This window comes from Adiantum capillus-veneris, chromosome 14 (genome assembly GCF_014529385.1).
Source record: "Adiantum capillus-veneris isolate H3 chromosome 14, ASM1452938v2, whole genome shotgun sequence".
Taxonomy (NCBI): Eukaryota; Viridiplantae; Streptophyta; class Polypodiopsida; order Polypodiales; family Pteridaceae; genus Adiantum; species Adiantum capillus-veneris.
This window is the reverse complement of record NC_140944.1, coordinates 14,679,559-14,690,968: the sequence shown is the minus strand read 5'-3', so window position 1 is coordinate 14,690,968 and position 11,410 is coordinate 14,679,559. Positions and strand designations below refer to the sequence as shown.

The window sequence follows — 11,410 nt, the reverse complement described above, 5'->3', positions numbered from 1 at the left end:
AGAGAGAGAGAGAGAGAGAGAGAGAGAGAGAGAGAGAGAGAATATAATAATAAGAAGAAGAGAATTTTAATGTCGTAGGAAACTAACCCAAGAGACCTAAAGATCTATCCGACAAGAGCCTTGTGTGTGTGTGTGTGTGTGTGTGTGTGTGTGTGTGAGAGAGAGAGAGAGAGAGAGAGAGAGAGAGAGAGAGAATATAATAATAAGAAGAAGAGAATTTTAATGTTGTAGGAAACTAACCCAAGAGACCTAAAGATCTATCCGACAAGAGCCTTGTGTGTGTGTGTGTGTGTGTGTGTGTGTGTGTGTGAGAGAGAGAGAGAGAGAGAGAGAGAGCCTTGTGTGTGTGTGTGTGTGTGTGTGTGTGTGTGAGAGAGAGAGAGAGAGAGAGAGAGAGAGAGAGAGAGCCTTGGTAATTAAGCATATATATGGTCGGGCTCCCAAGAGCCCGACAAATATGTGGCAAAAAAAAGTAGAATAGCGTCCCTTAAGCGATGTATTAATAGTATGTCATATAAACGATGCCAGGAAACAATTATTATTTACGTCGCTTAAGCAATGTGCGACGCCATATTGTGTCGCTTATATGACACTTTTGCGTCGCTATGAGTGTCACTTATGCGACACAATTTACCAAAAGCGTCCCTAGTGACAAAGCATCCTAGTAGTGCCTTTTGAGACTTTCTAGGTATCATCTCCTCCATTTTTCTACACAAGATGTCACTATTGATTGTTAGATGGAAACCTCATTAGGTGAGGATTCATTATCTTAGTAAGATAATGAGACAGTTAAGAGATAATTTTCAGTGCCTTGAATTGGATGCATAGAGAATATTTGCACGTGCTATGACCTTATGTATGGATGTGTGCGTGTGTGTGTGTGAGAAGGGAAGGGGGGGGGGGGGGGGGGGGGGCAGCACATTGAAATTGGGCCTTACTTCTTCTTGGCCGCAACAATGCAACGGTCACAAGGCCAGTATATAAGTAATTAAACTATGAAAGGAAGGGATGATAATACGAGGGATGGGGGAGTCATCCCATGATTTGTTGCATTGGTTTATATAGCATGTTATCCCTCTCTTTTGTAGAAAACAAGCGAGTAGATCTTGCTCCATATCTGATAATGGTATCTTTGATCCTCCTCTCTAAGCAACAATAGCGCAATGGTCTCGCTTAGAGACTAGGCCATCTCGAGCTTTGTATTTCTCTAGGATACCCCAAGTGGGAGTCCTAAATGTAGCTTGCCTTTCTACTTGGCAAGTGATTGTTTTTTTCATTTGTCTTTGTGCAAGCCCTTGATGCACAAGTATAAAAAGTAAAAGCCTAGACATCTCTAATCTAGCCAGATAATGAAGCATGGTAGCTGCATATATTGAAATGCTCCTCATGCTTTGGTGCTGGTTTATAGAAGTGACATGTGCTGCTCTCGAGCACACTATTGTACCTCCCAACGCCTATCTCTAATTGGTGAACGAGATGCTTATCGACCAAGAGCACATCTTAGCCCATGTGAAAAATGTGTGTGTAAGGGATGAAAATCCATCATCAGGAGTATAAAGGTGCTCTTTAAAGAATAACAAAGTTTGTTGCCAACTCATGTGTAGGAGTAAGCCATGTCATGCTAATATAAGGAAGTGTACAATCTTATTCAATTACCTAGCTAATTGGAGGTCATCTCAAGGTGAGAGATGGGGCATTGAGGTGGTATCATGTATGTCAATTTATCCATGCGCATATTTGTGCATACTAGTAGGTAGTGCCTCCTCTCTCTCTGCCCAATTATATAGAAGAATCTATGGCTCCATGCATAACTTTATCCCAAAAGCTCCATCAAGTTGTGTATATAATGGATATTGATCTAATGAATGCCTCCATTGATATGTAATGGACCAATCTATGCTCTCACAACCATAGTAACCCTTCTCTATCCATCCTAAGTCCAACCCTTTGCTCCAAGCTTTGCCTTCGGATCCTAGATATCATAGTGATCATCGATCTCCATCCATCATCACAAGAAGTTTTGGACAAATTCTCACAATAATTCACACATTGTGACTTACCTCAACATCATGAGCTTTTGTGAGGGAGGCATCGCATACCTAGCTAGGTACGATTGGGGGCAGGGGACCGCCGGCCCAGTGGGGGGGCCGGCGGTCCGCTGCCCCCAATCGTACCTAGCTAGGTATGTGGTGCCTCCCGAGCAGAAGCTCATGATGTTATGCATTGTATGAAAAACACTGGAAAAGACTCCATTTTCCTACATGAGAAAATTTCTAAATCTTCTTGTGCATAAGTCCAACCCTATATATATGCTACAATAATCCATGCTAGGGTGTCATATTTATACACCATGCAGAATTATAGATGTTATTGAAGTTTTACATAAATACATGTTCATGGGTGGAGTTCTTCAAACCACAGTTGTGAGGACATCTCTCCACCTAGGGTAGCATATACTTGTGTCGGGACAAGCATCTGTGGTCCCTCTCAAAGAGAAGAATGGACAAACAAAGAGCACCCCCAATTATGTGAAGATATGTCTCTACATCAAGCCCTTTGGCATGGTAGCCATTGGCCAATAAAACAATGTCATCTGCATAGGATGAAAGAGGGATGCAAATGCTCCCAACTGTGCTCCTCTATCTCCTCCAATACCAATATGGATTGTTGGGATTTTGGGGGAGGCATCACACTACATATGTACTGAGCATCAAGATGGATGTGTGTGTGTGTGTGTGTCACAAAGAGAGAGAGAGAGAGAGAGAGAGAGAGAGAGAGAGAGAGAGAGAGAGCAAGCAAGCACAATCTTCTAATTGCATTCATGAAGCAGGCGATCATGAGTCCAATCAAGCTCAAGGCCTCTTAATTAATACACCACTGTGTTTGGTGTAGACTCCACAAGGAGCTCCCCTCACAATTCTATGCTATCGTATCGAGTGTGATCGATGTGGTGGTTTCCAGTGCTGGTATTTCGGTCCTTGCCCAAATTAGCTGTTACCCCGGATTGCTCTTCAAGAAGAATGCTATCGATGTCTCGGTCTATGGTTTCCAAGAGCTTTGACTGCCAAGTGTCTGCTCTAGGTGTTGTTGGCATGTGTAAAGATTCAGTGGACTTGTCAAAATGCTCCAAGAGCTCCTTCATGTCTGCGAGAAATCAACCAAAACATCAAAAAGCTCATGTCAGCTGTGAATGTTTTTATCAATGAGGCAAGACTTGAGGTCACTCGCATACGCAAGGACTCGATCTGAACATGGAACATATAAGAGAAAATGCTCTTAATGATGAGATTGATATCCAAGCATAGCATGTGAGTTCAACAGAAGTGATTATTTAGTCCCATTGTTTATACTTTTTTCACATTCCGAAAGTGACCAATCAAATGAGACATACATACACAAATTGAACCAGAAAAGAGTTTGTTATATTCATCAAAAATCTACAGAGATGGGGATTTTAAATTAGGCCTTGGAACGTACGAGATATGCAGAGTACTTTCCATCAATTTTAAAACCCAATTTGCCCTAATGAGCTGTTTAAATTAAACAGTAACAAGCAAATTGGGTTGCTGATATTTACATGACTTCGGAGAGCCAGCGAGATTTCCATATGCCACGAGGCGACTGGTCAGCTGGTTAGAATCGAACGCATCCTGCTGTTTCTTTTCCAAGTAATTTCCGAGTTCAGAGTTGTTCTACATTCTCTTAAATAGCACAAAGTAAGCTTGAACTTATGCCTTCGACTGTTCAGCTTAATACAGTTATCATGAAAAGTAAGCTTGAACTTATGCTTTCTGTTGAGCTTATAACACTTATCATGAAAAAGACTCTCAATTATGTCTTGGTGGAATAATTGCCTCCGACGTTTACCTGTAGATCTTCAATGAATCCATCGATGGTTATATCGGTGTGCGACTTGAAGACCTCCTCAGTTTTTTTATCTCCATCAAACTCAACCACACTTGTCTTTGATGCTGGGAGGGGGTTGTAGGAGTGTCCCACCACTGTGGCAGATAAAGAACTTGTCATAGAAGCAATGCATGTGTGTGTGTGTGTGTGTGTGTGTGTGTGTGAGAGAGAGAGAGAGAGAGAGAGTCTTACCTTTCAGTTCATCACTATCTGTGCTTTCCACTTCTTTGCACAGCTGATGATCAGCAAATGACTTGATGAAGTTTGGGCTTTGTGCATCGTGCGGATTCCAAGCTGCACGCATCGGAGAAAGGAGCTTGACTTTGTCTGCATGCAGAGGAGAGGAGGAGCTGCTTCTGGCTTTCACGGATGGGCGAGACGGGGAGATGCCACCATAGTAACTGTTGGATCGAGGAGTGGAAGATGTGTGGATGGTGAAAATGCCAAGGTGATCCTTCTTTATATCAAGTTTGCCATTAGAGGCTATGGAGAGCTCACGGAGAGGGGGTTTGTGGACTGTCTTTTGCGGGTTACGAGATGTATGTGCATTGTTGCCGCCGCGGGCTGTGTATGCATAATTATGATGGGGGAGGGTAAGGGGTTGAGAGGCAGGGGGTTTGTTTTCAAGGTATTCTGAATCATCAGGATTAATGGTGATGACTTCATCTGCATTCATATGGTCCTCCTCCTCTTCATGAACAGGGAAATGTATGTCATTGTCAATATCGGTATCATTAACATTGATGTCGATGTCATCATCGTCGTCGTGCTCATCGATGGTGACGACGTCTGCATCGCCTTGCTCTTCAAGGGTGGGGGTGTCTCTGAGGTGGGTGTATTCATTATGGGGGACGACAATGGCAGTGGGGGCGGCGGCGGGCTGTTTGTCGACGGAAATGATGGCGTGCTGGAGGTGCTCACGGCAAGCATGGATCAATCGCTTCTTGCTTTTGGTGAGGGATGGATCAGCAATACAATCCTTGGAGACGCCACAACCCATTGCTACTCTGAGAGAGAGAGAGAGAGAGAGAGAGAGAGAGAGAGAGAGAGCCTCAATGGCAAGGTCTAATTGAATGCCGCAGCAGATTCTCTCTCAAGGATGATGAAGAAGTGCAGAAACTAGCGAGTATAAGAGAAGAGGGGTGTGGTTGCAGAGACCCATCTCGCCCCGTTTTTCAAAGTTGGTGCTCGCGCGCCCCCTGCATGTCTAACTGGTCCTCCTTTGCTTTCACACCTCTATTATCTTTCCAAGTCGTCCGGACGGTGCTCCATGGCCACCTCCCAAAATTTCCTCACCCATGCTCTCACAATCTCTTTTATGAGTTTTCCGACAGGAAAGTTCAATTTTTTAAAAGGTAAAATTCTACTGGTAGCTTTCTCAAAATCTAGGCATGATTTCTCCTTCTCCTCTTGCTCTCAAATCGGTAGTTTCAAATTATAAAGCGGCACGATTGTAAGCTGAGACACACTTTTTCCAAACACTAGTTATTATACTCCGTAGGTACTCACAATCATAGGCATCCAGCTTGTGCCATGAAACTCGTGCCAACATCTCTATCTCTCTCTCTCTCTCTCTCTCTCTCTCTCTCTCTCACACACACACACACACACACACACACACACACACACACACACACACACACACACATTGTAGACAATAAAGAGCCTCTTGAGATGGTAGAGAGCTTCAAGTACATTGGCCTTGAGGTCATGGCCAATCGATCCTTCATGCCCAGAAGCAATGGGGATGCTAGATTGAGTGGAGTATCCTTGAGGAGAGGTTTCACCAGTTTGGATTTCACCACTATAGAAGGAGATGTTTATCGGGGCAAGAGAAATAAATCTATACTTTCGAAGTTTGGAAGGCCAGATTGCTCTCTAGGGAAACCTTCCTCCACCCGGACAGGGCGAATCAAGCGCACTTCTTCAGGGTCAAGAAAAGCAGAGGTCTTATCCACTCATTCATAGATGGGGAAGGAAATAAATTGAAGGACCAAGATAAATTGGCTAAATTGATGTTAGATCACCTATGGTAGATAATTGGCCCACTTGAGGCCCACTCTCCTTATGTGAATGAAGCCATGCCAATCTTTTAAGGAGTGTCAAGAACGTGATTTTTGCATTCATAAGCCAACATGCTCGAGAAGGTTTTTCAGTAAGGAAGAATGCTCCTCCGTTAGCTACAAGCCTACAAGCTTTAGGCAAGGAAAGATACTCTGGATGGGACGGATTGACTACTAAGTTCTTCAAAAAATTATGGGAAGTTCTTAAATCCCCGATCATGCGAATGGCTAACCATGTGTAATGGAAATGGCCTATGAACTTTGATAATAATGGAATTAAGAGAATTAGAGTGAGCATTTTTGTGAGACTACATTGAGAACATAGAGGGTGAACTTAATTAGCGGTAGCAACATAACCATAATACTTAATTAACTTGGCATGAACAATACTTTTGCAAGAGAGAGAGTTAGAGAACTTGACAATAGGTGAGGACCGGATTTATGTGGAGCCGGTCCCCTCTCCAATAGGCTTTTGTATTATAGATTCTCCCATCAAGAGAGACTTGGTACAATACAATCTTTGTGTTCCTTGTGACCTAGGTGATGCAATGAAGATGGAAAGCTTCATGCACCACGAGCATAACATAATCTTTGCAAAAAGCATTAACCATCCCGGCCTAAGTCCCAAGGCCTCAAACACCTTCAAAGGTGGAGAGAGCTAGCAGGGAATGAGGATAGGGAAGATGAAGAAGAAAACATTCATAGGAGAAAGAAATAGTTCCTCACTTATCATCACTCTTCTTGCTTAGCATACATAATAGCATAGTAATGAAGATGGAGAAGATGGCAAGCTTAAGCATTGGAGCATGTCTCTTGGTTGGATTTGCTTTCCATAGCCAAGTTGGTGTAGGCTCTCAACTTCTCTACAATCTTGAGGAAGCAGATGGAGCTCTTGCACTTTTCACCTCACACAATGAGAGTGTATGTGTGCAAGAGTATACCCCTGGAAAGCTAGCCCCTAGCTTCCTTGGTTGACGCCCTCTTCTAGCTCATGATGGAAGCTTATTGAACCTCTTCAAGCCTGGCCAATCACATGCAGAGTGCATATCAAGCAAGCATGCTAGCCTTGGGACAAGTGTCCCCCTTTCCCCTTTCAGAGAGAGGACTTGATAAATGCATACACAATTGATTAACACTAGGTTGGTAATGGACACTTTTATGTCCTATTAAGTGACCATTTTCCTTGAATTATGTCAAGAGTTTCAAAATGGATTTTGAGGTGCTATCTGTCTAGAAAGTTGTCTCATGAGCTGAAAAAAACTTGACATTTTTTTGGAATATCAATTCCATCTTTAACCTTGTTCTTGCACAACATTTCACAACCTAAACTGTGTGAAAAAACGGGTCCTGTTTTTGGCTTTTTTCAACTTTTTGCAACTATACCACTCTAGAATTCATGTTTGTGAGGTCTATAATGCTAGAGAACTATCTTTAGTAGTCCTCAACATGTCCTGATGCTTCTAGGGAGAAATAAATGTTAAAGTTGTAAGTTATGACCAAATTACAAAAATTGTCAAATCTTGTTTTTTAGCCAATTTTAGCTCTTCTATGATTTTTTTTGGTGGCTTTCATGATATCCAAATGCAGTTTTTATTTTCTATGTCGTATATTGTAACATAAAGCTAATATTCCTTGAGTTTTGGGGCACCTAATACCCTATTTTGCATAGTAGACAACGATGGTTGATTTTTTCGATTATAGAAGAAAACGAAACATTCTAGTATATCAAGAATAGCTTTTTCAATATTTTTAGTTTCTTGTGACAACTACATGCATTTTGTAGGTAGTAACCATATCTAGTCATAAGAATCAAATTTGGCTAGATATTGAATAGTTTCTATGGGATTCTACAACTCATAATGTTGAACCTAGTTTTTTCATGTTTGATGTATTTAGCACTTCATCTTTGTCCCCAAGATTCCCCTTGGTAAGAGATGTATTATTCTTTTGACATGCTCCATGGCTCCTTATGAACCTAAAGGACAATAGGGAACTAAGAAAACATGCATATATTATTTGCATTGAGCGTGGCTATAGAAACTTTGATGATAGGTTTGCAGAATGGTAAAAATTCAACTTTTTTGTACCTATTTCTTTTGGCAAAACAAAAAATAGTGAGTGAGAAGCAATCATATGTTCTGATCACCAACCCATTGAAGCTAACTAGGGAATTTATCTCAAGTCCTACAAAAATCCCTAATCTTATTTTTATGCAACAAAACGTAAGAAATGACTGTTTTGATGAAAATGTACTGGTCCATCAACTTTGGAGGCTTGGTGTGAACAAAAGATGAGAAATTTTACAAGTTTCTTATTTTTTCCATGTGTAGTAGGCCTTGAACTATAACCTCATGAAAGGATTTTACAAAATGAGTGGATCTACTATGGTTTTGGAGGTTTTTTTCAAAACCCTGAAAGGACACTTTTATGTCCTGTTAGGTTACCAACCTAGTGTTAAATTAGCTAAATTATCATTGGACCCCTTTAGAGGCCAACCAATAGGCATTAGGCACCTTATGAGGGCAACATGGAGAGGAACTTGACATGTGTCCTTGTTGCTTTATTGCGCAAGGCTTGAATTGTGTGAGGGTGTGTGTGTTCTCTCTCTAGCTCCTACAATGAGGGCTTGCCTCTCCTTGTGTAGAAATGTACTTTAACTTTGTGGAACACCTCAAGCCCCTCAAGCACCTTAGTCATGGAGCACCTCAAGCACCTTCGTCAGCAAGCACACCAAGGACCTCAAGCTTGGGCCGGGTTCCCATCTCAAGCACAACCCTAGCTTGCCTAAGGTCAAAGGACTTTTAACACTAACCTTTGGAGGTCTTTAATGAAGCTAACCCTAATGTCTTTATGCTCCACTAGCTAGCCTTGATCTTTGACATACCATCTCTCATTTGAACCCCTTTAACCTTGGCCCCGTGCTGAGATAAATCCATAAGCACATTTCTATATTCTAAAGCTTTTTTTCGTTTATTCTCCCACATTAAATGATGAGTTTAATATGAAAAAATTATTTGGGTTGGTTAGATATTAGATTTTATGACATTACCTCTCTCTTGAAATCATAGACGTCGTCGACTATGAGGTAGAAGAGACAAAGCCTTAGTCATTTTGTCAATGTTTCTTAGCGGGTAGAGGATCCCTTTTTACCCTACGACATCATTCCAAGATGGATGACTAATCCATTTGGTGCTTGTGAGACGTAGCTGTCGCAAGCATGTCTGCTCTTTAGTCCATTTCATTCTCCCAAAGTAGAGTAGAAAATTCTACTTGGTGTTTGAGAGACGTCGTCCTCACAAACATGATTCTAAGCATGCATACTACTTACATTTTTGCACAATAAAAAGAGAACTAGTCTTATAAGGCAAAAACATTGGTCACTTAAAAGAAACATGTACATTTGCTTACTCTAATGTAGCATTGTAAGCATTGACAAGGTTCATACTAAGCTTAAGCTGTATTCCTTGAATCCATCTAGCATCTGGGTTAAAAAGCATGGGTTGGTGGTGCAAAAAGTAGTGTCCTTGACACTTCTTGTGACACACTCTTGAAAGGTGTTTTGTTGGTAGTTTTCAAAAGCCAAAAGATAAATATTCAATATTTCTAAAGGTGTTGTGTCAACCACTTTAACGGTTCTTGATTTAGTCAAAGGCAAGGCTCTCTACCTACCCTTTCAACAGTCTACGAGCTCCCTCCCTCTCTCTCTCTCTCTCTCTCTCTCTCTCTCTCTCTCTCTCTCTCTCTCTCTCAACCTTGCAAGAAGAGGGAAAATTGCGGCAGGAAGTTGTAGAGGGACCTTGCGGAGAATTGTCATAAGGTGTGCAGACTATGGTCCAGGAGTTAGGGATGGAGATGTTGCAGCGGGAGATTGGCCAACAGGTTGTGTCCTAGGAGCAGCCTCCACTCGATTGTCACCTTTTGTGGAATGTCGACTTGGCAGTTTGGGAGAGCATGTTCTGCACCAGCAATAACCTCCACACAATTGCTATGTTGGATGGCCGGCCATTGCTTGTGGTGTCAGATGTTTGGAAGAGAGGATTGTCCACAACCAGTCACCTCCATGTACACTACAGGGCTCTGAGTATTTTCAACAGTATGCACAATAAATTCCACTTCATGATGACATGCCTCACAATTACCATAGGGAAGACTCAGTCACAATTCGCCATGAAGGTAAACCATCGGATGCAAGAATATTGGTCTATGATGAAAAGAGAGAGCCGTAGGAGACAACGAGAAAGTGATGCATCAGGTTCAAGGTCAGTAGAAGATGTGAATTAGGTTTGCATGAAAGTCTCAAAATGCTGGCAGGAAGCAACAAAAGGCATGACTTGTGATGCTAATAAAGTTGCCTTTCAATGTCTTCTAGGACTGCCAGCTTTTAGACGTTTGCATCATGCATCTGAGAAGTCAATACTATCCAATACTCAAGGCACAATTACTAAAGTCAAAGCATCCATGTCCGAAGAGGAACAAAAGATTAAAAGAGCTGTCTGCATGATGTTGGTGAATAGTGAAGGAGATCCATTAAGGTCTATTAGCAACTTCAAGATGGTGAGATTTACCGGATTGCATCGACGAAAATTTGCAGCAGCCAATTTGCGATTAAAACAGGCTGAGGCTGGCGCATTTCCTTTGCAATTATGTAGCCAACACTACCTCAAAGTTCCACCATCACACATGCGACAAAAAGACCTTGTTTTTTCCTTTTGGCAGACAGAGATAAGAGTGTCTCCAAACAAAAAAGATGTGTGTCGAAAATGATTGGGCAAAAATCTTACATAAAGCATCCAATACATTTGCTTGATGATTCATAGGTATGCTCCTAAAGTTTCACAAGTATGAACTTTGGATGTGGAGAAAAGTCATAGAGTTCCTTTAAAAGGTAGTCATGGAAGTACCATGATAATAAAAAGGCTCTTTGGGTACTCTGGATTTTTGAAAGAGTCTAATACCTCGCAAAGGTAGTCTTGAAAGTACCATGCGAGTCTAAATGGACTCTCTAGGTACTTTGGAGGTAGAGAAAGTTCATAGAGTTCTTTTAAAAGGGTAGTCATGGAAGTACCATGACAGTAAAGAGGCTCATTAGGTACTCTCAATCTTTGAAAGAGTCTAGAATACCTCGCAAAGGTAGTCTTCAAAGTACCATAGAGTTCTTTTCAAAGTACTATATTTACCATGAGAGTGAAGAGGTTCTCTAGGAACTTTGGAGGTAGAGAAAAGTCATAGAGTTCCTTTCAAAGGTAGCCATGGAAGTATCATGATAGTATAAGGCTCTTTAGCTACTTTGGATCTTTGAAAGAGTCTAGAATACCCCGCAAAGTTAGTCTTGAAAGTACCATGCGAGTTTAAATGGGTTCTCTAGGTACTTTGGAGGTAGAAAAACTTCATAGAGTTCCTTTCAAAGGTAGTCATGGAAGTACCATGACCGTAGAGAGGCT

At 41.6% G+C, this 11,410-nt stretch overlaps 1 protein-coding gene across 1 annotated transcript; it reads right to left on the bottom strand.

Annotated features, from left to right (window-relative positions):
- Positions 1-2,829: 2,829 nt before the first annotated feature.
- On the bottom strand, positions 2,830-5,058 carry LOC147441940 (uncharacterized). Its single transcript, XM_086529545.1, has 4 exons — positions 4,099-5,058; positions 3,868-4,001; positions 3,578-3,650; positions 2,830-3,144 (listed from the first exon to the last, which is right to left on the bottom strand). The coding sequence occupies exons 1-4, from the start codon at positions 4,904-4,906 to the stop codon at positions 2,912-2,914; spliced, it is 1,248 nt and encodes a 415-aa protein (XP_086385671.1). The 5' UTR covers positions 4,907-5,058; the 3' UTR covers positions 2,830-2,911.
- Positions 5,059-11,410: the final 6,352 nt, after the last annotated feature.

Bases quoted from the DNA above. Each gene is read 5' to 3' on its own strand.
- LOC147441940 (XM_086529545.1), bottom strand. From the start codon at position 4,906: ATGGGTTGTGGCGTCTCCAAGGATTGTATTGCTGATCCATCCCTCACC. The intron at 4,002-4,098 runs GTAAGACTCTCT...TATCTGCCACAG, and splicing joins AGATAGTGATGAACTGAAAG to TGGTGGGACACTCCTACAAC. The intron at 3,651-3,867 runs GTAAACGTCGGA...AAGAAACAGCAG, and splicing joins GATTCATTGAAGATCTACAG to GATGCGTTCGATTCTAACCA.